General features: G+C 37.7%; 1 protein-coding gene across 8 annotated transcripts in view; it reads left to right on the plus strand.

Annotated features, from left to right (window-relative positions):
- Positions 1–27,794, plus strand: part of sif (guanine nucleotide exchange factor still life) — a 544,491-nt gene that overhangs the window by 389,507 nt on the left and 127,190 nt on the right. For all 8 annotated transcript variants that reach the window (XM_076204845.1, XM_076204847.1, XM_076204849.1 and 5 more), the window contains 6 exons: positions 1,916–2,107; positions 3,147–3,341; positions 4,050–4,158; positions 8,512–8,691; positions 21,804–21,922; positions 25,436–25,633. In XM_076204845.1, coding sequence (XP_076060960.1) covers positions 1,916–2,107; positions 3,147–3,341; positions 4,050–4,158; positions 8,512–8,691; positions 21,804–21,922; positions 25,436–25,633 — 993 coding nt within the window. The remainder of the gene's footprint in view (positions 1–1,915; positions 2,108–3,146; positions 3,342–4,049; positions 4,159–8,511; positions 8,692–21,803; positions 21,923–25,435; positions 25,634–27,794) is intronic.

The following is a 27,794-nucleotide window of genomic DNA, read 5'->3' on the forward strand; positions in this document are numbered from 1 at the left end:
TGTAGGTGTGTGATATGTTTGGATTTACCCTTTTTCCTTGTAGTTTACAGGTATTATTTTGATTATTGTTTTATGGTTTTATTGTTTTATGGGGTGGTGTGAGAGGTAAATGCAAGGGTAGTTGGTCAGGGATTGGAGATCGTTAAAGAAAATGGAGAAAATGGGAGATAAAGCCAGCTGTTGTTTGCGGACAACACTGCGCTTGTAGCAGGATCAGAGGAAGAATTGAGGAAGTTAGTAACAGAGTTTGGGAAGTTGTGCAAAAAGAGGAAGTTAAAGATAAATGTGGGTAAAAGTAAGGTGATGAGATGTACAAGGGGAGAAAGTGGCAGCAGATTGGAAGTGAGTATTAAGGGAGAGAGACTGGAAGAAGTGGATGGTTTTAGATACTTGGGTGCAAATGTGGTGGGAAAGGAAGGAGTGGAGGTGGAGGTAGAATGTAGATTGAGAGAAGTAAATGCTTTGGTGGATTAAAAAGTGTAATGAGAAATAGACATTTGGGAATGGATGCTAAGAGGAGATTGTATGAAGGAGTGATTGTAGTGACAGCACTGTGTGGGGCAGAAACATGGAACATGAGAGAGGATGAGTTTGAATGTGTTTGAAATGAGGTACCTGAGAAGTATGAAAGGGGTTACTATGCTGGGTAGAGTGAAAAATGAGGAGGTGAGGAGGAGAATGGGGGTGGAAAGGGAGTTGGGAGATAGGATTGATGAAAGAGTATTGGGATGGTTTGGACACATGGAAAGAATGAGTGAAGAAAGATTAGTAAAAGAGGTGTGGAAGGCAGAGGTGAAAGGAGTGAACATGAGAGGTCGACCTAGGATGAGATGGATGGATGGGGTAAAATAGGCTTTTGGAAAGAGTTGAATGTTGGTTGAAGAAGGATGATAGAGGACAGAATATAGGGATGAATGGAGAATGGTTGTGTATGGAGGATGCTGTGATGCATGAGGGGAAGTGGGTGGGGGATGGGGGGTGAGGGAGTATGTGTGAGAAATAAGTTGACATAGCCCGAATGGCTTTCTTCCCGTATTCTCCTTTTCTGCATAAGGGGACGGAGTGGGGGTCACCGATTTAATGAAGTGGCCTTGCTGTGGATGTGCTCTGTGTCTTGCGACATTGCTTCTGACCCAGGGCACTGGGCGAGATGCAGAGATGACCCGTCATCCAGGAGGTGCCAAGATAAGAGGGAGGAGAGAAGTATATTAGGGATGGAATGGGTGGGAGTGGTTTTTATGCCTTTGTTTTTTGGCTACCTCCCTTATAAGGGGGAAAAAAGCCTTTGATATATGTATGTATTGTTTTATGGACCCATAGAATTTATTCATATATAATCAGTATATATTTTGCAATTATTTTCATCTCTGATTAGGCAAAGCCAGTACTATACATTTTATTTTTGTTTTATTTATTTCTCTGCATAGCCTACATTGGTATTTGGTTAATATTTAGATGAAAACATCATTTCAAGGATCAATGCAAGGTACCTGTTTGTAGTGGTCCTACAAGATGGACAATGGAGAGAATCATCTCCCTACTGCCAATTTTCAAACCCTGTCAATCTTACCACCCCCATCGGGAGGTGTGGCCATATGGAGTAGACATTTGGTCATTGGACCAGACCCAAGATCTCTCTCTATCAACTTCAACTGTATTTCTTTCACCTTTTCACACACGGAGAGCTAACAATGATGACTACTCTCCTACTGCTTACTTTCAGTTGGTGACATAGAAAGTCTTAGACTAATACAACATAACAGTTCAAAGATTTTTCCCAGGGAGATCTATGCTAGGGTCTGAGGACCATTGCCAGTCACTGGGCCTATGGGTTTACAGTCAGTGAAACTTGAGGCAACAATTATTATTACCATAGGTACCATTCTAACATGTCTGTATTCTAATGGAACACCAGTTTCCCATTGGGCAGAGTTCGGATCTGAGTGGATGCTGCCGGTCTCCTGTGGATCGACGTGCAAGTCCCACAGGCTCTGTTACGTCCACACAGAGTCAGTCCCAGCTCACACCCTCCAGACAACTGTCAGATGGTGAGAGACTGCGAAAGGTCATCCTTGAACTCGTCGACACTGAAAGAAGCTATGTTAAGGTAAGTATGGATATTGAGCAATCAAGGGATTTTGCAAGGAATGAATGAAATTGAAAGGGATCTACACTTTGGATGTTTTGTGTTTGTAAAGGGTAGCATAGAGCTGGATGATGATAGTAACCCTGCTTACTATCATTTAAGTTGGGGACCAGCCTTTAGTTGGTAGAAGAATGGTAAATGCCAAGATGGTGGTTCAAACTCTGGTGGCTGCATGCTTTCACTACAAGTAAACTGCTCCTGATACATGATAGTACTTCTAGCCCCATGTTTGATCAGTCTGTATCCTTTGCTGCAAATGTATTCAGTTGCGTAACAATCTATATTCAATTAGTATTCAGCTTGTGAATGCTTGTGTACCTTCAACATCTATACAGTTATCATATTGAAACAACTGGAAGTAATTACAGAAGTGCATCAACATACCTCCTTTGGAAGGGTTTTCAAAATAGCTTTCAAGATCCACCCAATGATTTTTGCAGAAATGTGTTTAATAACAGGAAATTGCAGATAGGCATTCACTTGGCATGATGATCTTTGACCTTGAATAGCCTTGACAGAAACACAAGGTCATGTTTTGAGAAGACTATAATTCAGAAACAATTACAGATAAATGTTTTATTATTATTGATATATAGGATGTAGCGTATTGCACCAGATGACCTTTACATTGGTTGGGCAGTTCAGTGTGAAACTGCACTAAACTAAATACCTAGCACATGTTTTTAAGTTTGATGTCATCTTTTTCTTCTTCTTTCTTGTGTTTCTTCAAGATAATAGGGAACCAGGCTATGGCTGTGTAGTTGAGTGTGGCTTATATGAACTTCTTATAAACCTTGATGAACTTTTATTCCTGTAGGCTGAATCTTGTGCTTTTAGCCTTTTTGAGCTCATTTTGACTCCACTTTTCTCTTAGTGTTTTAAGCATATCAGAATTGCATAATGTGCACTGGCAATAGTGATTTGGTAATGTAGGAGAATTAGGACCATGATAGTAACATGGATTCTGTGTGACACTTAACGTAAACTTTGTTTTCAACAGCACCTCAACAATCTTCTAGAAAACTACCTGGAACCACTCAAGAATGCTTCCTTCCTAAGTTCAGCTGAAGTGACTGCACTCTTCGGAAACATCCGTGAGATTGTAGCCTTCCAGCGTCTTTTCCTTCAGTCTATTCAGGAAGCTCTCGAGATTGAACCAGGATTTGCACGCTTTGAGCACCCACACGAATTTAAGGTATGTATTAATGGAAGCAGTAGTTATTACTGTTTTGACCCATAATTGCATGTAAACATGAGTGATTTCTGCAATGTGATAGAAGTGAAATGGGTGAGGAAGTTCTCTCCTGCCTAGCCACTTTGCTTTACAGGTAATGGTTATTTAGATGGTTTGATTTTTTTAATGTTTTAGTGTGACTGTTTTCACATTATAATGGGGGAGTTCATCAAACCTGAATCAGGCATATCTGCTAATCAGGATTAGATATTGGTATGATTAGACAGGTGAATTGCTGGACCACCAGATTTAGAAAACAAGAAGTCCATTGGGATTTCATCAGCTGTTGTGTGGACACAAGGCTGAAAGGATAAGTGCTCTCAAGCAAGGGTAGGACCCTGGTCTGATTAGGTTTCAAGTGTCCATTTTGGTTCCTCTAAACCAAAGACTTCTTTTGTTAAATTGTATTGGATATTGCCACCACACAATGTTTCTGGCTTCAAGCAAATGATGTAACACCAGGTGACTTGAGTCAGCTAGGACCCAAGGCTGATGGGATTAAGGCATTCATGATTAGCACCATGAACTTCATAAGAACTTTTTTTAGATTATGGCTAATGCCAACTAATTATTTTCTGTTGAAGGTAGCTAAAGGTAGGACCCCTACATGAAATTGGTAAAATTGCTTCAATTAATCCCTTTTTAAAAATTTATTCATCTACTTTTCAGAATGTGTTGTACAGCGTGAGCAGTGCCTTCCTATACTACTCCAATCAGTTCAAGCTCTACAGTTCCTTCTGTGCCTCGCACTCCAAGGCACAGAAAGTTCTTCATCCCAGTAAGTAACATCATTATTTTTTGTTATGGACCACTTAAGTTTAAGTTCTGGTGAGAAATGGCTGACAATATAGCATACAAAGTGAGGCAGAGTTGGTGATGGAGAGTTGACAGAAAGGGTTGATCAAAGAATACTTGGATGGTTTGGGCATATGTAAATAATGAGTGAAGACTGGTAAAAATAGTGTGGAAAGCAGAAATGGATGGAGGGGAATTGAAGGAAAACCAAGACTGAAGTGGATAGAATGAAAGTACCATTGGATGCATGAGTACTGTATGTGAAGAAGGGAAGGGAGAAGGCAAGAGGTACTTGTGAGTGGAGAGTGGTTATGAATGGGTGAGGAAATGATTCAGCAAAAAAGTGTTTCTTGTTGTCTGCTCTGTATAGTTCTTAAGTTGGTGAATGTGTGTGTGTGCATGTGTTGACCTAGTATTTACCTAGTTTTATTTTACAGAAAGGGAGCTATGCTCGTAGTGAAATGTTTGTGTGTGGAGAGGGGGTTTGCCAAGTAATGAAATTGTGGAGGTACTGTGTCTTGCTGCAGTGACTCTGACCCTAGCAGTGTGGCAAGGGAAAGGGATGACCTTTATCCATGAGGAGCTAAGATGGGAGGGATAATGGATGGGTTTTTGGATCAGTATAGTGCAGGCATATGCTGTCACTCAGCCGCCTCCTTTGTAAGTGGGAAAGAGTCTTTTGGGGTATGAATGCATGAAAGGATGCTTTGAATAATACATACATATATATATATATATATATATATATATATATATATATATACATATATATTTATATATATATATAGATATATGTACATATATTTTATATATATATATACATATATATATATATATATATATATATATATATATATTTATATATATATTTATATATATATATATATATTTTTTTTTTTTTGTGGTCAGAATAACAAACTACCTGGGAAAACATTCTTGGGCTGTTATGAAAAGCTTGGTGCATTCTATTGTAAGTGGAAGTTAGGTTAATAAAATTTCAACTTTGCACCAGGGGAAGGGTAAACTTTATAGCAAGTGTAACTTAGAACATAATTTCCTCCTTGAAAATTAGGGATCATCATATATATCTATCTATGTACCAATAGGCTCCTTCCCCCTTATATACTTATATAGTAATTTACTTAACCCCTTCAGTACGACTCAAATTCTTGTGTGCAGCATTAGCTCCCATATGTAATTTGGGTCACACTACTCTCATTATGAAATAAAGTCACTGCTGTATTACTCATTCTCTTTTGCTCTGAGTAATAATAAACACAGAAAGTGTGATCAAACCAAGTCACAGAATTGGGGGTAATTCATGTACAACTATAAAAAAATATGTATACAATCAAGCCACTGATGCTGGCATCCTTGGGTGTGAATGTGGCGGGAAAGGGAGTGGAGGTGGAGGTAGAATGTAGAATGAGAGAAGCAAGTAAATGTCTTGTTGGATTAGAAAGTGTAATGAGAAATAGACATTTGTGAATGAATGCTTAGAGGAGATTGTATGAAGGAGTGATTGTGGTGACAGCACAGTATGGGGCAGAAAGATGGAACATGAGAGAGGTGGAGTTTGAATGTATTTACCTAGTTGTATTTTACGGGACGAGAGCTATGCTCGTAGTGACCTGTTTTCGTATCTCTCTGCATCCAGTTTATTCATAAAATCATGTATAGTTTTGTCACTGACTATTTCTCCATTTAGTTTGCTCCAGACATCATTCACTCTATGTGGGAAGCTATTCATTCTCAGGTCTCTTCTATAACTGTCCTTCTTTAGTTTCTTTTCGTGTCCTCTTGTTTCTCTTCTGTCCCACTTTAATAAGTCGTCTCTATCGAGAATTTCCATCCCTTTCATAATTCTGTAAATGGTCAATAAATCACCTCTTTCTCTTCTGTTCCAGTGTTGACAGATGTAATTTCTCCAATCTTTGTTCGTATGTCAGATTTGACAGTGTAGGTGCCATTTTTGTCGCTGCTCTTTGGATTCTTTCTAATTTTCTTATGTTCTCCTTTGTGCTGGGTGCCCACAGTATTCCAGCATATTCTAGTTTAGGTCTTATCAGTGTAACCACTATTTTTTTAACCATCTCCTCATCTATGCAGTTGAAGGCCACTTTCTATTAATAATTTATTGACATGTTTATCAGGTGTCAAGTCACTTGAGATGATTACTCCCAGGTCCCTTTCTGAATCAACTTTTTTGACTTCTTTGTTTTCAATTCTATATTGACCTGATACTCTATTTTTGCTTTTTCCAAATTCCATTATGCTACATTTCTTAATGTTGAAGTTCATCTCAGATTTCTGACTCCATTCCCATATTTTGTCCAGGTCTTCTTGTAGCGATCTGCAATCTTCTTCTGTTCTTACTCTCTTAAGTAATTTGGCATCGTCAGCAAAGAAGTTCATGTAACAATTTACTCCCTTATCCATATCATTTATATATATGGCAAACATTAAAGGAGCCAATATAGAGCCTTGCGGGATGCCACTTTTCACATCTTCCCAATTTTAATTTTTGTCTTTAAGTACCACTCTCATTTTTCTCCCAATTAAGAAATCCTTCATCCATTCCAGCAGCTTACCTTGTATTCCTCCTATTATTTCAAATTTTCTTATTAACTTTTTATGTGGTTCTTTGTCAAATACCTTCTGTTTGAGATGAGGTGCCTGAGAAGTATGGCAGGGGTTACTAGGCTGGATAGAGTGAGAAATGAGGAGGTGAGGAGGAGAATGGGGGTTGAAAGGGAGTTGGGAGATAGGGTTGATGAAAGAGTATTGGGATGGTTTGGACACATGGAAAGAATGAGTGAAGAAAGATTAGTAAAAGAGGTGTGGAAGGCAGAGGTGGAAGAATTGAACATGAGGGTCAACCAAGGATGAGATAGATGGATGGGATAAAATGGGCATTGGGGAAGAGGGGAATGTCTGTTGAGGAAGGAAAAGGCAGAAGATAGGGGTGAGTGGAGAATGGTTGTGTATGGATGATGCTGTAATGTATGAAAGGGAGTGAGTAAAGGATGGGGATGAGGGAGTATGTGTGAAAAAATAATTTGATACCTTCAGACATTTGTCACATATCTTTATTATGTGTGAGAAAGGTGTACACGTTATCATTTGTTACCTATCTGAATTTTGCTAATACACACATTCGTATGATAATAGCACAACTTTCCAATGCCATTGTTATGTGCATGACCTCTGAACCTTCATTCCTTTTTGTTTGTTTCTTGTACTCCACCGTACTCTGCATATTTTTACTGAAGAGGTCTGTAACTAATATATATATATATATATTCGTAAATAGCTGGAGTCCAGGAGCCTTTTTTTTTAGGAAAGTATACATTCTAAAAAAATATATATATATATATATATATATATATATTTATGTTTATGGTCCTGCATTTCATCATATACCTTAACATAACTTAATTGTGACCAAATCCAATTTAGATATATCATGGCACATAAGATATTAAGTGAGGGTATTTATGATATTACATAACTCTTGTGTGGATACATGGACGAGCATTTCCTAGCACTTCTTACATAAGCTACTGCATGACACTGCTATGTGACACATGATACGTGACAACACATTACATTCATAGCAAGGCTGTTTCACTTAATCAGTAACCCCTCCCCTCTCCATCCCCTCATGGAAAAAAAGAGAAGACAGTGAAAGATCCCTTTGGGATGCTTCAAAATATCATTCACACACAAGCACCCCTACTCTCCCATCCCCTGTTCCTCCCTTCCTTGTATAACAGTATCATCTATACACAGTTACTCATCACTCTTTCTATCTCCTGCCTTCATCCTTCCTTGCTTAACAGACATTCCCATCTTGCTCAATGCCCCCCTCACCCCATCCATCTCATCCACAATCATCCCCTCAAGTTCACTATCTCTACCTCTGCCTTCCACACCTCTTTTGCTAATCTTTCATCATTCATTCTTTCCATGTGCCCAAACCATCCCAATAATTTTTCATCAGCCCTATCTGCCATCTCCTTTTCCACTTCTGCTCTACTCCTCACCTCATTTTTCACTCTATCCAAGCTAATAACCCCTACCATATTTCTCAGACATTTCATCTCAGACACATTTAAACTTTTCCTTTCTGCCTCTCTTAAATTCCAAGTCTCTGCTCCATACAATGCTGTTCCTCTCCCCTTGTACATCTCATCACCTTGCTTTTACCCACATTTACTTTCAACTTTCTCATGTTGCATACTTTCCCATGTATTTAGTTGCATGAAAACACTTGGATGAATTGGTATTTGTTATTACATAATCAAGTTGGTCTTTTTCTTTTTCTTTTTTGTAGGTGAAGGTAATCAGGCACTTCAAGAATTTCTAGCCTCTCGCAACCCTCGGCAGCAGCATTCGGCCACTCTTGAATCATACCTCATCAAGCCCATCCAGCGAATCCTCAAGTATCCTCTCCTTCTACAGCAGCTCAAGAATCTTACTGACCCCAATTCAGATGAGCATCACCGTCTTGTCGGTATGTATATGATAGAGGGTTCTAAATGACAAATCTAACTTATATTTCTCTTGGTATATATATATATACAGACGCTCCTCAACTTACGTTTTAGTTAGGTTCCGAACGGCCGAACGTAACGTGAAAATGAACGTAAGTTGTTACTGTACTATACGTATATAAATTCTATTACTGTATCTTATAAAACACCCCTAAATCATTAATTATAAACATAACATTGTAAAATAATAACATTAATTTCAAATAAATTAAATTCAAGCAACATAAATTGAGATGGTGGAGGAGAAGGAGGAGGGGGAGGAGGAGGAGGCAAGGCACGTTCAGTCTGTCGTTTGTGCCATGTAAACAATGGACGCAGCGTCATGCGTAAGCATCGTTTGAACTACGGAGAGCACGATAAACTAAAAAATTCACTAAAAAAAAAAATCTTTACAATTTTTTTTTACAGTCAGTTCAAACATAAAATCGAAAAAACGTAAAACGAATGAACGTAAGTAGAGGAGCGTCTGTATATATATATATATATATACACATGTACGTATGTATGTACAGTATGTATGTACCTCATTGTATTTATCTGAAGAATGGAACCATACTTATGGTGCCCTGTTACTTCCTTATCTACCATACATGACTTTAAGTTTGTTTATGGTTATAGCTTGGGCTATATCATCATTTAGGCTATTCCTGGGATTTATGCATCTGTATGGAAATATATATTTCTTGATATCCTTCAAATATGGGGTCTTTTTCAGTTTGTTCCCATGACCTCATGATACCCTCCTATCCTGAGCCAAATTTTGTCCACTTCCTTCTTTGACCTGAACACAATAATCATGTCATGTCCTCCACTTCTGTCTTAGAATGATGGCATATCCAAAGCTTCTAGCTTCTTATTATATGATTTGCCTAATAGGCTGGGGGGTCACTTTAATTTACATTCTTCGTATTCTCTTGATCTGTTTTATATCCTCCCATTTTGTGAGGGGGTTGGAAAGAGGGGTCACTGATTAAGTGAAGCATCCTTGCTATGGATGCAGTGCATATTGCTGTATTGCCTCTGACCCAGGGCAGTGGGCAGGAGACAAGGATGACCCTTCATCCAGGAGGAGCTAAGATGAGAGGGAGGATAGGGTGGTGGCTGGGAGTGGAATGGATGGGAGTTGGTATGTGCATTTTGACTTGGCTACCTAACTTATAAGGGCAAAAAAGGCTTTGTGATATAAATAGATTTTGTGTAGTTATTGCATCACCACTGTTTATTCTAATCTGGGGTTAATCAGTCTTCCTATTATTATTTTGTTTTACTTATTATTATCATTGTTTATTTATTTTTCATCATTATTATTATTTTTTTCATCTGTTCTTCATCCACATAATTATAAACCATTTTTATATTTGTCAAAAATCTTGCTGACATGTCAGGTGATAAATCATCCATGACCAATGCTCCCAGATCCTTTTGCTTTTGTAAATATTTAACTTTCCATTGACTAATTTATTGATGATATTTTTAACCTCATTAGTATGAGTCAAATTCTCATGTGCAACATCGCCTGAGGTACGATGATTGATGCATCACAGTACTCACATTATAAACTATAAAGTTACTGCTATATTACTCATTCTCTTTCGCTGAGTGATAATAAACACAGAAAACATAAGCCAGTTCACAGAATTCAGGGGTCACTCAGCTACAACTACAAAATAAATATAATCAAGACACTGACACTGGCATCCTCATATACCCACAATGCCAACTCTTGGTATTAGTTCTGATGATGTCATGATATATACCAAACCAAGCCATTTCAGTTAACATTGTCATGCTGTAGTGAAACAGACAATTCCTTCAGTGACTGAGAGTTTTTCATCATCTATTGAAAATAGTCTTGTCTTCCTAAATATCACTGACAACAGGCATGATGTGTGGATAGATGGTATAGTTATGGGCTATCATTTTGAACCGAAATATCACTCTAAAGAACACATTCCATGCTTAGCTTTCATCGAGTATGGACCTACACCTGGAGGTGTGAAACTGTCGCTATGACACAGTGCTTAGTGGTTACTAACAAGCTGTGAACCCCTGGTAACCAAATGAGCAGTTACGATGATCGCTGGGCATAGTGGCCCACGCCTTTCACCATGGCTGGAGCGAGTGGTAGTCAGGAACTTGGAAACAATTTAGAGGAAGAAAGAACTGCAATAGCATTATTGAAACATGACTTGCATCTAACTGATAGCAAGTTGGTTATGGAAGTGCAATGGCCAACACCTGTAGATGCAGCGGATAAGAAATGGCAGAAGGTAGTCAACAAGAGAAACAAGAGGCGACGACAACTAGCATGACAAAACAGAGGAAGTGATAGTGAAAATGCCCAGCACAAGAAGCTGAATATTAATTTATGTGCTAGAAAAGAAACCTTAGTGCAAGAAAAGGATCAGCAATTCAGTGTGACAGGAGCAGAACAGATGAGCAAAGTAAGTACAGAGAGGAAGAAATTGTACTTTCCAAGTGGTACGCAGCTGACATTTCATGAACAATTGTTATTGGCTGTTACACTAGGGAATGCAAACAATTCAAACCACTTCTCAAAGAAGGGCGTAACAGAACGTACTCGACTGTGGAAGGAGATGAGGCAGTGCAAATACTAACCACCATAGGATTTAATAATGTCATTATGAAAGTATCTGACCCAATCTAGAAACTCACCAAAGTAATAGTATTCATGTACCTGTTATACTAGAACTTAACTTCCTATTGGATGATGAACACTTTGTTTGGGCTAAACATCGTGAGGTAAGAGTTGAAAAAAGAATCAATTGATTGCTCTTATAAAGGGAGATGTACCCAAAAAGGTATTTATATCTGGTATTGGATATAGAAAGGTAGCAAAATTTATAGATCAGCCAGTGTTATGTTACAAGTGTTCAAAGTGGGGACATATGGCATGGAAATGTCAGAGCGACTTTCGGTGTAGATACTGTGGTGTCGAAACTGCGAAAATGTGTACAGCAAACAAACAAGAAGTGAGAAATAGATATTGGATGGATTTTTTATGGAAAATGGGCAAAACAAAAAATCTAGGGGATATATGGAAAGAGGTAAATAAAGTTAGGGGAATTCATTGTAAGAAAAATTCCTTCCCTGATGCTAAAGAGAAAGCAAATGAACTCATCATGAAAGGGTCTAAATCTACTAGTCTAAATGAACTACCACCAGAAGTGCAGACTTTGTTAAAAGAAAGGAGCAGCTTTAGAAAAGATATTGTAAAGTGTCAGATTATACTACCCGCTGATATGTGTGTACCTATAACACACAAAGAATTACTTAATGCTCTAAAATATGGAAAATCAACAGCACCAGGAAATGATGGAACAACCTATGATATCGTTAATTACTTGGCTAGAATCAAGAATGGACCGCTATTAGATCTGATCAATATGTCATATGAAACGGGTTATATACCACAGGAATAGAAAAATGCTATAATTATACCGGTTCCAAAGAACGATGGCGACTTTTGTCCAATATCTATGATGTCCTGCTTCTGTAAAACTATGGAAAGGGTAATACTATACAGATTGTTACACAAGATCGAAGGGTTACTATCACCAAACCTGTATGGTTTCATATAAGGAAAAAGCACTGCTGTGTAATGAACTGCTTAAATAATCCTAAGGCTACCTGCAGAGCATTCATAGATATAAAAGGAGCATTTGACTGGGCAAATAAAGAGGTGATATTAGAAAAACTTGTGAACTTGGGAGTCACTGGGAAACTACTTAAATGGATAAAAACTATATGAGTGATAGAAAGGCAAGGTTGTAGCTACAAGGGTCATATTCTATAAAAAAAAGAGCTTGAGTTGGGAACTCCACAAGGTGGTGTTTTGAGTCCTACTCTATTTAATGTATTAATGAACATCATAGCAAAACATGAGTTTCCCAGCAGCACTCAGGTTATCATATATGTAGATGACATCCTAATGCAATGCAAAAATATGAGAATACTACAAGAAGCCCTAAATAACCTTGGCACACTTTGTTGTAAGATGGGTTTAGTAATCTGTAATGAGAAAACCAAAATTCAAATTTGAAATAATAAGCAGTTTAACTTAGTTTTGAACCAAACTAATTTAGAAAAAGTTGATGTATACAAATACTCTGGAATGTATACAGGATACACATCACACAGCAAAGTGCATGAAATAAACAGCTTTAGAAATTCCTGCAAAGGGCGCTTAAGACCTTTAAAGGCTCTGACATGGAAGGGTAACAGAGCAGGAATCTCTGTCCTAAGAGGGGTATACATGAGCACAATTCATTGATTGATTGAGATAGTTAGACTTTTTCATGATAATATGCAAGCCACCATCCTTTGCAATGGTGATATGACGGACCCTATGGAAGTCCGTACTGGAGTGAAGCAGGGATGTGTCATTGCACCTACTCTCTTCTCTCTTTTTCTGGCTGCTATCCTCCACATTATTGAGGACGACTTACCTTTAGGTGGGCAACTGATGTACCGTACCGATGGCAAACTATTCAACATCAACCGCCTGAAAGCAACCACGAAAACCACCACCACCTCCGTTGTAGAACTACAGTACGCAGACGACACCTCTGTCAACTTCTGTACTGAAGAAGATCTCCAAATTATAGTGAATGCCTTCACTAGGGCCTACAATAGACTCGGTCTGAAGCTGAATGTGAGCAAGACCAAAGTCCTCTACCAGCCTCCACCTAATACTACTCCCTCACCACCCTCCATCACTGCAAACGGTGTACCTCTAAAGAATGTTGATTGTTTCTCTTACCTTGGCAGCTTCCTGTCACAAACGGCAAACATTGACGCTGAAGTGCAACACTGTATCTCCAGTGCTAGTGTAGCTTTTGGGCGACTTAGGCAAAGAGTGTTCGATGATCACAACATTCGTAAGACAACTAAGATATCGCTGTCTACGAAGCCGTCATGATCCCAACCCTCCTGTATGGCACAGAAACGTGGGTACCATATGCATGTCACATCAAAGCTCTGGAGAAATTTCACCAGAGATGCCTACGTAGACTACTCGGAATCTCTTGGCATGACAGGCGCACCAACACCAGCGTCCTGAAAGAGGCCTACTCCCAAAGCATAGAAGCTGCGATAACCCACCATATGCTTCATTGGGCTGGCCATGTTAACAGGATGCCGGACGATCGTCTCCCTAAACAAGTTCTCTATGCTCAAATGACCCACGGCAAATGATCTCGTTGAGGCCAGAGGAAAAGGTACAAAGATGTTATCAAACGCTGCCTGGACCACTATAACATCAACACTGACTCCTGGGAAGAAGCTAGCCGTGATTGCCCCAAATTGAGAACTACAATCGCCAATGGAGTTCAGCATCTAGAAGCCAGGAGAATGGCAAAACTGGAAGAGAAGAGAACGCACCGCAAAGAACGCTCAGAACAACGGATAACAACAAACCAACCCTATACTCATCACCATATCTGCCCTCACTGTCACCGTGTGTATAGGTCACGTATTGGCCTCATCAGCCACCTGCGCACACACCAGTCATAATCTCACTTTGTGATGTTAGTTCGTGTAGAGACTCATACTCAGCAATGAGTGATCCCATGAATGAATACATGAGCACAATTCATTGATTGATTGACTATGTGGCACCAGTTCTACTAATGTACAGTAGAAAACAAATACATAAGCTTGAAGTCATTCAAAACGAAGCAATGTGGATTACATAGGGTTGCCAAAGAAAGGTTAGAATTGATATTATGAGAATAGAGCTAAATCTACCCAGTATTGAGTGCAGAATCAAAGAACTGACTATAGCTGCTGTCCTTAGACATGTTTGGAGACAGCCTAATTCTGCACTAACTATTGCATTGCAACACTTTAGTGTAGAAAAAAGAAATGTATCTAAATTTGCAAGAACACTATATTTAGTAATGTTGGAATACGGGGTTCTATCATACTGTGAACATCCACAAGCAAATAAAAGGTTTAAACCCTGGCAGGAAAACTGCATCACAGTAGATATTGTACATCTTGGAAGAAAGAAAGATGATTGGCATCTGGAATATCTAAAGCAGATTTTTTTTAAAGAAGATTGATGAAGTCCCTAAAAAGAATTCTGTACACATATACTGCGATGGGTCTATCTTGAATAATGGGCGAGCAGGATGTGGAGTATTTATCAGAGACTACTCTTGTAATGGCAGTTATATTGATGAAACAGCAAAAGACTTGGTGACAATATATTATCCACACAGAGGGTGGAAACGTAGTGAAAGAGGGTGGAAACATAGTAATCATAGGCAATTTCAATGCAAAAAGACATAATTTCGGAAGAAATGATAGTTAAAGGGGGAGATGAGCTTTGGAGCAACATTCTACTGGATATGACCATCGGATACATCCTAATGCAATGGGTTAAGAAAAATACTAGTTATAGAAACAATGAGGAACCATCAAAACTAGACTTAATATTAACTTCTGAACCAGATATTGTGAACAAAATGGTGTATAAAACACCAATTGGAAAGAGTGACCATATACTAATAGAGTTTGAATTAAAAGAACAGAACAATGTAGATAGGAATGATAAACATAGAGAAGGAAGATTTATGTACAGCAAAACAGATTTTGTAAAACTAAGAAAAAAATTCCAAAACACAAATTGGGATAAATTCTCTAAAGAGGAAACAAAGATGGAAGACAAATGGAACATATTCAAAGAAAAGTACAAAGAAGGAATTAATAAATATGTACCAAAAAGGAAACAAAAAGAGATTTATATAAAATGTTAGTTCAACAAAAGGTGTACTGAGGCTAAGCCAGGAGAGACAAAGCCTGGAAAAAATGGAAAAAAGATAGAAAAACATATATAAAACTTAGGAACGAATATGTGAATATACGCAGGAAAGAAAAAAGAGAATATGAAAGGGATATCATAGACAAATGTAAGGATCAACCTAAACTCTTTTACAGATATATAAATGACAAACTAAAGGATAAGCATGAAATAGTGAAACTGCGTGAAGGAGATAAAGAATACATAGATGACACAGAGATGGTAGAAGTTATGATCAGACATTTCAGGTCTGTTTTTACAATTGAGAGCTCACAATCTTGGGAAGATGGCAACAAGAAAGATCACCCATGATGAAAGAAATAAAGATAACACAAAAAGAAATAAGAGACCAAATACAAAGCCTAAATATCAGAAAATCGCACAGACCAGATGGAATAGCAAATTGGATACTGAAAGAGTGTATAGGTGAGCTGAGAGACAAACTACACAAGATAATTAACTTCTCACTCAAGGAGGGAAAGGTACCGCAAGATTGGAAAGATGCAAACATAGTACCAATATATAAAGGAGGAAATAGGGAAGATCCTACAAACTTCAGACCAGTATCCCTCACAAGCACAGTAGGAAAAATATGCAAAAAGGTCATCAGGAACAAATGGACCAAACACTTGGAAGATAACAAAATAATAAACCCCAAATAATTTGGTTTTAGAAGTGGAAGATCGTGCACCACAAATCTAATCTGCTTTTACTCGAGATTAATTGAAATAATACAAATGGATGGGCAGATTTCGCCTTCTTGGATTTGCAGAAAGCATTTGACAAAGTACCACACAAAAAATTAATAAGTAAAATTGAAAAAATAGGAATTCAAGGCAAACTGTTGGAATGGGTGAAGGATTTCTTAACTGGGAGAAGAATGAGAGTGGTACTTAGAGACAAAAATTCGAAATGGGAAGATGTGAAAAGTGGCATCCCACAAGGGTCTGTTTTGGCTCCTTTAATGTTTGCTATATACATAAATGATATGGATGAAGGAGTAAATTGTTACATAAACTTATTTGCTGATGATGCCAAATTACTCAAGAGAGTAAGAACAGAAGAAGATTGCAGATCGCTGCAAGATGACCTGGATAAGATATGAGAATGAAGTAAGAGATATGAGATGAACTTCAATATATATATATGTATACATATATATATATACATATATATATATATATATATATATATATATATATATATATATATAATTTAAAAATAGGATATGCAAAAAAACTGGGAGGGCCAGCTGAAAAACTGGGGGGGAGGCCATGGCCCCCCCCAGGCTCCCCCCGAGAATCACCACTGCTTGACAACTGACAAACATGTAAATAAATTATTTGGAGAGACTTACAATTTATTAAGATCATAAAAGTGGCCTTTGACTACATAGATGAGGAGATGGTTAAAAAAATAATTTATACACTGATAAGACATAAATTAGAATATGCTGTATCAATGTGGGCACCAAGCAAAAATAAGAAAATTAGAAAGAGTCCAAAGAGCAGCGACAAAAATGGCACCCACACTATCAAATCTGACATATGAACAAAGTTTGGAGAAATTACAGTTGTCCACACTGGAACAGAGAAGGGAAAGAGGCGATTAGTTGACCATTTTCAGAATTATGAAAGGGATGGAAGTTCTCAAGAGAGACGACCTATTAAAGTGGGACAGAAGAGAAACAAGAGAACACGAAAAGAAACTAAAGGAAGACAGTTACAGAAGAGACCTGAAAAAAATAGCTTCCCACATAGAGTGATCGATGTCTGGAACAAACTGAACAGAGAAACAGTGAATGCCAGAACTATACACGATTTTAAGAACAAACTGGACGTGGAGAGATACAAAAACGGGTTACTACGAGCATAGCTCTCATCCCGTAAAATACAACTAGGTATATACAGGCTGAGTTACATGCTATCCATGGAGGATTGGAATTTGTAAAAATGATGGTTAAAGACATATATGTACTTGTAGATAGTAGAAACTCTTTGGAAGCTCTTTGAAGTAAACAGAATGATAACCATATAGTAAATGCATGTAAACAGATTGTTATAGGATTACTAGAAAGGAATTATCATGTACAATTTATATGGATACCATCACATGTGGGAAGCCACTTGAATGAAATGGCTGATGAATTGGCTAGAAATGCAATGAAACAACCACATTTAGACATAGAAAGTATTACCAGCATAAAGATAAAGAGTGAGATGAGAAAGAGGAGAGAGCAATGGGTACAAATAAAACTGAATGAGGTTATTGTATATGGTTAAAGCTTGCAGCATTACCTATATGTATTACAAAATGCTAAAGTGACCTATGGGGAAAATTTATCATATGTAGACACAGTCATAATGAGGATGAGACTGCGGTATAAATATTACTGGCAGATAACTGGAAGGAATGGGGAAAGCTGTCAGATATGTCAGGAGAGAAATGTGCACACATTAGAACATTATATTTTACAATGTGAACTTATACGACCATATAGAAGTAATTCTCTAACATCTGTTGAAGAACAAGTATGTTGGATATTGAATAATGATATAGTAAAGAAGATTTAAACACTAAAAAATTTGCACCACAATTGTAATGCTCTTTGAGCAACAACATACTGTATAAAACATAAACTGTGGTTGAAGGTGAAGAACAGTATACTGTCTACATCCATTTGATGTAAATTATCAATAAATTTTTCAATTCAATTCAATTCAACTCTGAAGAAATTTTCATATTGGTGCATCATTGGTGCTTACCTGTGTGCATGTTAATTCTATAATGCTATTTTTGGGCACTCAAAAAAGCATAGGTAATATATGTGATGCATTCAGCATTTTGGTAGTGTGCTCTTGGATGCCACGATAGCTTTGTAAACGATAATTTCTACAATGTAACACAGATAATTTCGGCCCAAGTGTGTTAGTGAAAAGGTTAATTATAGTGATTTGTTACTACTAGATACATACATATACCAAGGGCTTTTTTCCTCTTATAAGGGAGGTAGCCAAATTCAAAAGGCATAATTCCACTCCCACATATTCCATCCCCACCCACTCCACTCCCTTCACCACTCCTTCCTCCCTCCCTCTTTTTCTGGCTCTCCCTGGATGACAGGTCATCCCTACATCTCACCCATTGCCTTGGGTCAGAAGCAATGTAGCAAGACACAACAAATCCATAGCAAAGCCACTTCAGTACGAGTCAAATTCTCCCAAGATTACTTATGCTTGACTTTCTTCTTAAACACAGTGTTAGCTGTCAACTCTCTAAACACATCTCCCATCAACTGTCCACTACAATTTTATCCTGTCACACCACACTTCCCAACCACTCCAACTATTGGTTCATCTACTCTAGCATTAAGATCTCCCAATACCACTACATTGACATGTCTCCCTAGACCCTCTATGTACTCATTTATATCTATCCAAAATGCTTCCCTTTCCTCTACACTCTTCTCACTATCAGACCCATATGTACTTACAAAGACTCACATCTCCCTTCCCAGTTTCACCTTCATCCACATTAACCTTGAAGAAACCTCCATCCACATTAACCTTGAAGAAACCTCCATCCACTCCACCATATGCGTACCTATCTCTCCACTTACTAGTATAGCCACCCTTTCTCTCCCTCATTCTCTCTTCACTCCTGACACCCTCCCCACTACACTCCCAAACTCAAACTAATCCCCTACCTTTCAACTAAGTTTCACTCAGTGCCAACACATCCATCTTTCTTCTCACAAACATACTGCCTATCTCTTCCCTTTTACTCTCATCTGTACCACACCCATACACATTAAGACCCAAACCTTAGGGTTCTGGTTGGAAAACTCCCAGACCTTTTTATGCCTTGACTGTTTTTAGGAATTTACCCTTTGGGGCTACAGAGAGTAGATGCCTTGTCATATTGTCTGTCCCATTTTAGTCACTTTTTTTTTTTTTTTTCTATCACAGGTGTTAAATAGAACTTGTGTATCTATAAATTTACTATCAGGGTGTTGGGATCCTTGGTTGTCTGAAAACTGGCAATTATACAGACATCAATATGAATGCATCAAATCAGTATGACTACTTAAGACCTTAGGTCACTAAGACAAATTACCTAGAATGAGGACCCTGAATACAGTTTACCTTTCACAATACAGGAACTTAAAAATAATTATGAGCAACTGCTGTTTTATATGATAATCTAACCATGTAATATTTTATTCACAAACCTCATTACCATGATATCCAAACACAAAATGCTGATACAAATATTCAGCTGCCCCAACTAGGAACTCAATCACTATGGAACATCATGCTAAATGATTATGTGATTAATCACTCCTCAAAAGCTAATGGATACAAATGTGCATCTTAGGATTCAATGTACCAAACAGGAGTAATTCCAATCAATTTAATGATGCATCATATATAGCTTTAAAGCCTCAAATTCCCATTATGTAATTCAAATTAGACATCCTGAAAATCTGTCATATCACAAACCTCTGCCTCAATTGAAACTAATCACGGTGAATCATCTTAATGTCCAGAAATAAAACTAGACCACCTTAGACACCTAACAGCAAAACAACCAAATCTTTCTCAAAACAGTAGGTTTGACATTTGAGACAACATCCTGTAAAAAAGATTCTAACCCAAAACTTTCTTCATCACTATGCCACCTATTTTTAAAATCTTTGACATGATCTCCACCTTCCATAGTCATCACACCCATGAGAACATAATTCATTACAGCCACCAGACTATAATTTATTACACCCACCATAGCTTCATTCAAAGAATAGTATTTGCACTTCAGGCATTGATGTAACTGATTCACAATAATGGCTCATTAGCAGTCTAAAGCTGGGCAAACATTCATGCAACATTCTCCTTATCTTCTCAACATATAACCTATTCTCCTAACCTATACAATATATCATTGAACTCCAACCTAAACCCCTAATCTGCCTTCTCTAGTGCCATCTTGCATTATTGATGAGTGTTTTTACACCATACTTAGCAAACAACAAAAAAATAGAAAAAATCATAAAAGTTTATATAGTCATCATGCACTAAGCTTAGAAATTTATCATCATCCTCAAAGCCTGAAAATTCATTTTCACTGTTGGCATCCATATTACCAGTATCTTCTACAATGGAATTCTTTGCAATAGGATCTAGTTCATCAATATCTTCTTCAAACAATAAATCATCCTCAGTACCATCAAAGACATTACCAGTGCCACATTTATAAAACTACGAGTATTTCACAACCACCTTTTCTCTTACAGCATTCCATGAACCCAGTCTCACATCTGTGTAATAGTAGGCCTCATCCTTCTTCCTGAAAAGTCCATGTTTCTTTAGTCTAACACTCTTTTTTTCATCTATATACCATGGACTTTTTCCCCTTATAAGGGAGGTAGCCAAGTCAGAGACCCCACCACACTTGTAACATGTTTGTCCACCGGCTAGTCATAACACTCACTGGGGTAATGACCCTCTGTACCATAAAGACTTCCTCTTCTTTCACCTCCTCCTCTTACTCTTCCTCTTTGTATTCATCACTGCCTTCCTTGGCCCTACCCTCTTCATCTTTGCTCTTCTCATCCTCCTTGTACCTCTTTCCTTTCCCCTTCTTTCTCCTCCTCATTCTCTTCCTCCTCTTTCCCTTCCTTCCCTTCCTTACCTTCCTTGGTCCTATCCTCTTCATCCTTGCTCTTCTCACCCTCTGCACTCCTTTCTTTCCTTTTCTTTCTTCTCCTATTACTATTCCTCTTCCTCTTCCTCCTCCTCCTCCTCCATCCTATAAGTGTCAACTCACCTTCATCTTCCTCTATGTCCACACTCTTGTACAGTCTTCAGATTGTATTCCTTTTTGTCTTTGTACTTTCCCATCTCCCTCTTCCTCAGTCTTAGAACTACAACCATAATATGTTATTATATAATTGAAAAATTAAAACTCTCCTGTTATCATCACCACTACAACTGCCAATATAACACATACTGCAATACCTATCCCTGCTACTGCTGGAATTTCAACTCCAGTTACTAATACTAATATTATTGATGTTACTATTTCTACAGGCATTACAACACTATTGGTGCTACTGTTGCACTAATGCTGCTATTTCATTTCCTTGTTGTCATTATTATTTTTACTTCTTCAGCTTCTACTTTTGCTTGTTTTTTGCATTTGTGCCAATGTCAAACCATAACTTTTGTTCTGCTTCCTCACCTCCAGAGGCCCTCAAAGTGATGGAACAGGTGGCAGAACACATCAATGAAATGCAAAGGATCCATGAGGAGTATGGTGCCATCTTTGACCACCTGTTCAGACAACACCAGAAATCATGCAAGCAGGTTGGTGTTTTTTTTTTTTTTCTTTTCTTTTATAATTTGTTTTACAAGAAGCAGGTTTGGTGATTTTGTTATATTTGTTGCAAGTTAGTTCCTTGTGAAGGGCTGCGTATGAGTTAATTATTATTTGCATATTTTTGCTAATTTTTCATTTAGTTTTTCATATTGTATTTTTTTCTATTTCTCTTAAGTTTTCCCAGTATGCATACATGAAATGGGTGGGAGTGGAATTATGCTTTTTTACTTTGGCTACCTCCCTTGTAAGAGGAGGGTAATCCCTTGGTATATGTATGTATGTATGTATGTATGAATGCACACATTCACTCATGTTGAGGAGTAGTTTCCATGTCTGTGCTTTCTTATAATGAGTTCTGTGCTTTGAGTCTCAAAGTAAAGGTTTCATACCATTTTCATTTTTTTGAACTGTCATTCCAGTAGTGTCAAGGCCCATTCATGGGTCTTGCACATTTGTGGATCTCACTGGGTTGTGCACATATGTTGGCCCTTACTCTGGGAAGGAAAAGTGGCCATGAAGTAGACACTTGTGGCATTGATTTATTCCCCATGTCAGGCAGCAACTCAACTCTTGTCATCCACCCCCACCCCACTTCACTGTCTGCATGCTGCAGAGCTATCTTCCCCCTCCCCAGTTTCATTTACTTAATTGAAGTATACCGAAGTAGGGACCAGTGACAGCTACCAGCTTGTGGTGGTCCTGTAAGATTAACATCAGAGCTGTCCACTTTCAAAACCCATCAGCCCCCTGGGGTGAAACTTGGTCTCTTGATGAGGCATATTTCTTATACCATTTCACACATGGAGAACTGACTACGGGTGACCACTCCCCTCCTACTACTTTCAGCTGGTGACATAGAAACAGTCCCACACCAGTACAATACAGACAACAGACCATAGTTTCTTCCCTGAGAGATCTATGAGAGAGTCTGAGGACCATTACCAATTACTTTGGGATTGTGTGTTCTCCACTCAGTGAAACCTGAGAGAACAATTAGTAGTAGTAGCAGTTGTAGTTTTAGTTCACAGGATTGGAGCTGTGCTCTTGGAGTCTTGTTTCTATATCTCCATTGATAAAAATATGCCTTAAATTCATTCATATTTTTGGCTTGGAATATATAATGTAATTTGTTCTGCAAATTGACATGTGAAAAGCTATGCTTCCTAACATTTTTATTAATCTATCTTTATTTTTTTCTTGCCAATATCCTCTTGATATTCTTTCATCCCATACCTCAGATCCTGTGTCCATATTCTCTATTCCTCTCTAAGTTGTGAAAACTGTAGTAAGGATGGATTAGTTTGGTTGCTGCTCTTTATATTTTTTCTATTTTTCTTATATTTTCCTTTTTTATGTAATGACCACACTACTGCTGCATATTCCAAGCTGGGGCAGATCCAATTTTCAATTATTCTTCCCATCAGGACTTTGCATTATCTGGCATCAAAATTATTTTTCCACTTTTGCCTCCAGGCATGAATACTATACTGTCTTTTCATAATAAAACAGTCTTCATCTATCATTTGTCATGATCTTTGCATTATCCTCAAATATTTTAGGTGGTGAGCCAGTTGTTGTTTGTAGATGATATGTGCTTGTGACTGGGTCAGAAGAGAGACTGAGGCAGCTAGTGGCATAGTTCAGGAGGGTATGTGAAAGCGGAAACCTGAAAGTTGATATAGGCAAAAGTAAGGTGATGCAGTGATCAAAGGGAGAAGAGGACAGTGAGTTAGAGTTGAGTTTTAAAGGAGATAGGCTAGAGGAAGTGAAGAATTTAAAATATTCAAGGTCACATGAAGCAGGAAATGGAGGAGTTGGGGGTGGATATGAACTGTATACTGTAGTGAGGAAAGCAATTAAGTGTCGTATGGGAATGAAAAGCATTATGAAAAATAATCTGGGAGAGTGGATGTAAACAATAGACTACTGTATGAAGGAGTGATTGTGTTAATGTCACTGTATGGAGCAGAGACTTGGGATTTTATTTTTACAAGAAGTTGTGTAGAAACATTTTGGTTTTATAATCTTTTTTATACATTTTTTATTTTAGATCTTCCTTCATAGAGTCTCTCTCTCTTTTTTTCCTTCTTCTTTTGAGAAGGAACCATAATATGTATTCACAAGTATTCATGTCGTCTATAATTTGTAATAGATTAAATGAAATGGTATTGGTGTGGATCTATTGTGTCTTGCTACATTGCTTTTGATCTAGGGCAGTGGGTAGGATACAGGGATGACCTGTCATCCATGAGGAGCTAAGATGAATGAGAGAAAGGGTGGTGGAATGGGTGAAAGTAGGTATGTGCCTTTGACTTGGCTACCTCCCTTGTAAGGTGGAAAAAGCTCTGGGAATATAGATAGATAATATTCATGCTCAAATATAGTTAATCTCCCATGGTATGCTTACCAGTCATCTTAGTTTGGTAGTCCTATTTTTTCTTTAGTTATCTTTTAGTGTACAGTACAGTACCAGCTTCATTTGATTTACTCACAGCTTAGTTGACTTTCTTATTCTTTATGCTTCATTGTCTGATAATTTTGGTTAATTTTTGTTAGATCAGATTAGCGGATCAGATGATTGCTTTGGCTGTTGAATTGTTCTGTGCTCATTTGTTTCAGGATATGTTATATTGCATTTTTTTTTGTGATATTGCTTTGGTTGCCTTGTATGTTATACTTTATGGCCCTAGTTTGTATTATGCTATTAAGTTTAGTTTTAGGTATTTATGATGTTCATGTAAATATCCTTTCAATAGTTTGCTTTTACCATATGCAGGGATATTTAGTTGCAACATGTGCATAATATGAGTATGTTTGTGGTTACAAATATTTATTTGAGTAATATCTCATTATGTCATGCAAATTAAGTTTGGCTTATTAATATTTTCATTATCTGCTGAAATATGTACCCTTCCACTTCCCTTGGAGTATCTTTAAATGGTTTCTCAATACATATCCTCACCAGCTTCTATTTCCCATTACAGGTCCTTACCAAGCTTAGTCACTTTATCCCTCATTTGTTTACTGTATTTCCTTAACAAATCCACACTTTTTCATTCATCCTATATCCTTATCATGACTAACCCAATTTTAGTCTCTATAATTTTTCTACATATCTAAACAGATTTTATTGATTTAATTTTTATAGCTTTCCTACATTTATGAACATATTTCAATACAAAAAAGTTTTTTTTTATTATTATTATTTTTTTTTTCTGCAGTTGTCCAGTGTTTCTTACTAGAAGGCTTTTGCATCATTAATAATAAATTACTTTATTTTCTATTTCAACTTAGTTGCACTTCCCCCTTTCTTAAATTTTGTCTCTATACCAATTTTACATTATGTGATATTATGCTTAGTTTCTCATGATTGCCTTGTTCCCAATTTCTTATGATTTCCTTTTATTCAGCCAGTCCATAAACTTCCTAATCCCCTTTCTTTATATGCTTTTTTATGACATGTTACTCATACTTGCTATAAATCTATCCAAAACCAATAGCCTGACTCACCCTACCCCCAGCCGATCGACTTGTCTCCTGGTGATCTGCTTTACTATGGTGGGGTGGAATGGCTCAACATATCAGACTTCCTGGGGAAAATCAAGAAAGGTCTCGAACTCCATGCAATGTGCTTCGTATTCAAAACAGCTGTTGTCTTTCTATGTAAAGAGAGACTAAGGCAAAAGAAGAAGCTCATGGTAAGTTGTTGTGGTTGTGTTTTCACTGTGTAGTTAGATAATTATATTTAGACCAGAATTATTTTTTGAACTGTATCAAGTCAGTAAATTTAATTTGTATTTGTATATATTATGATAACACTGATTTGTTGCCCAGTGGTTTGCATATCTGTCCACAGTCATGAGTCTGTGGATATTAAGTCAATCTTTCAGTACAGTGCTTAAGTAGATTTTTTTTAATACCTGTAATTTCCCTCTCAACATCACTGTAAAAGCATAGTCAATCAGTTCAATCTGTTGCCCCCTGGTGTCTCTTGCAGAAGACCTGCAGCCCCCAGGAAACTGGCAACAGTCACCAGGTGGGACCATAAGTCACTTAGAGAAGAGTTATTGTATATGTCTGTCGATAGTCAGCATGGGGCATTGGCGTATAAGATGTTATGTATCCTCTATGTGGTAGTTGCATCTGAGGCAGTTTGAATCTATGGTCAGGCCTATTCTATATTGATACTGTCACAATGACAGATGACCTGAGTGCAGGTGTGTTAATGTGGCTCTTGTATGGTATATGAGGGTTTTCTCTGTGGGACTTATATCTGGGAATTGTTGTTGGATTATTGAGTTAGGTGGTCTTTCTTGAAGGCCTTGTTTAGTTATCTGGTTGTGAATGTGTTTCTGTGTGGAGATTTTGTATAGCTTAAGTAGCTGGTTGTGGTATATATTTGGCAGAATGCTGCTGGTGTAGTTTTTAATTGTATTCTGTTAGTGGTGCTTGTGAAATGTAATGTGAGGGGTACATTGTCAAAGGCTCTGGAATACAATTGTATTCCTGTCATTTTCATTTGATGTTCTGTTAGGAGGATTTTGGTTTCTGTATGCAGGTGTATTATAGGGGTAATTTTGGTGCATCCTGTAATTGCATTTAGTGCTCCATTCTGCAGTGTTTGTAAGTTGTTTGTGTTTAAGCTGAAACTAGAGTGGTGACTCATACCTAGTGCTGTTTTCTAAGGGATGAAATTCATGATTGGAATGAGTAAGAATAAACAGTTATGAGCCAGATCACTATAGAATAATGAAGAACAAAAGAAAAAATAGTTATTGATTAATTATTTGTCTAAAAACAACAGTGTCCATAGCACTGAAAATACAGGGCTTGAGGTAGGGAACTAGGTTGAGCTCACCCCAGAATGCTATACCTCAAAGCTCTTTGGAGACTTATGTGAACCAGATTTATTATAACAGTAACTCCTTTCTTCTTATTAACAGTCTTACCAAATATACAGCCCATTTCTGTAGTTTATCCATAAATAACTGGTACTTGAAAATTTAAATGATTGTCATAAGAACATCACACTTTACAAATGAGTGAAGAAAGATTAGTAAAATAGGTGTGGAAAACAGAGGTGGAGGGAGTGAACTTATGGGGATGACTGAGGATAAGATGGATGGATGGATGGGGTGAATGGGATGTTGAGAGAAGAATGTCTGTTGAACAAGGAAGGGAGAAGGCAGGAGATAGGGATGAGTGGAGAGTGGCTGTGTGTAGATGATACTGTTATGCAAGGAAGGGAAGGGTAGGGATGGGGTGTGTGTGCTTATGTATAAATGATATTTTGATGTAGCCTGAAGGAATTTTCTCCCCATCTTCTTTTGCTGTGGATGTATTGTGTCTTACTACATTGCTTCTGACCCAGGGCAGTGTGTGAGATACAGGGATGACCTGTCATCCATGAGGAGCTAAGATGAGAGAGATGAAAGGATGGTGGTGGGTAGTGGAATGGGTAGGAGTAGGTATGTGCCTTTGACTTGCCTACCTCCCTTTTAAGGGAGAAAAAGCTCTTGGTATATAGAAATAGTCAGTACATCATGGTGTATTGGTAAGTAAATGTATTTTTGCATCACAAGTGCCATCTATTGTTACAATATTGCACTATTTAAAAAATATATATATGCATGTTACATATGGTATTTTAGAAATTACATTCACAAGGAACACAGAGCACAATAATGATAAAAACTACAATAAATTACATCAGAAACTAGGGCTGACTTTTAAAGAAAATGTATTACTTGAGGATATACAATATTTATTATCTTGTGTCTTGCAACACTGCTTCTGACCCAGGGCAGTGGACAAGATTCAGGGATGAACCCTTCACCCAGGAGGTGCCTAGATAAGAGG

This window comes from Oratosquilla oratoria, chromosome 21, assembly GCF_046742065.1.
Source record: "Oratosquilla oratoria isolate Oo_2021 chromosome 21, ASM4674206v1, whole genome shotgun sequence".
In the NCBI taxonomy this organism is placed as follows: domain Eukaryota; kingdom Metazoa; phylum Arthropoda; class Malacostraca; order Stomatopoda; family Squillidae; genus Oratosquilla; species Oratosquilla oratoria.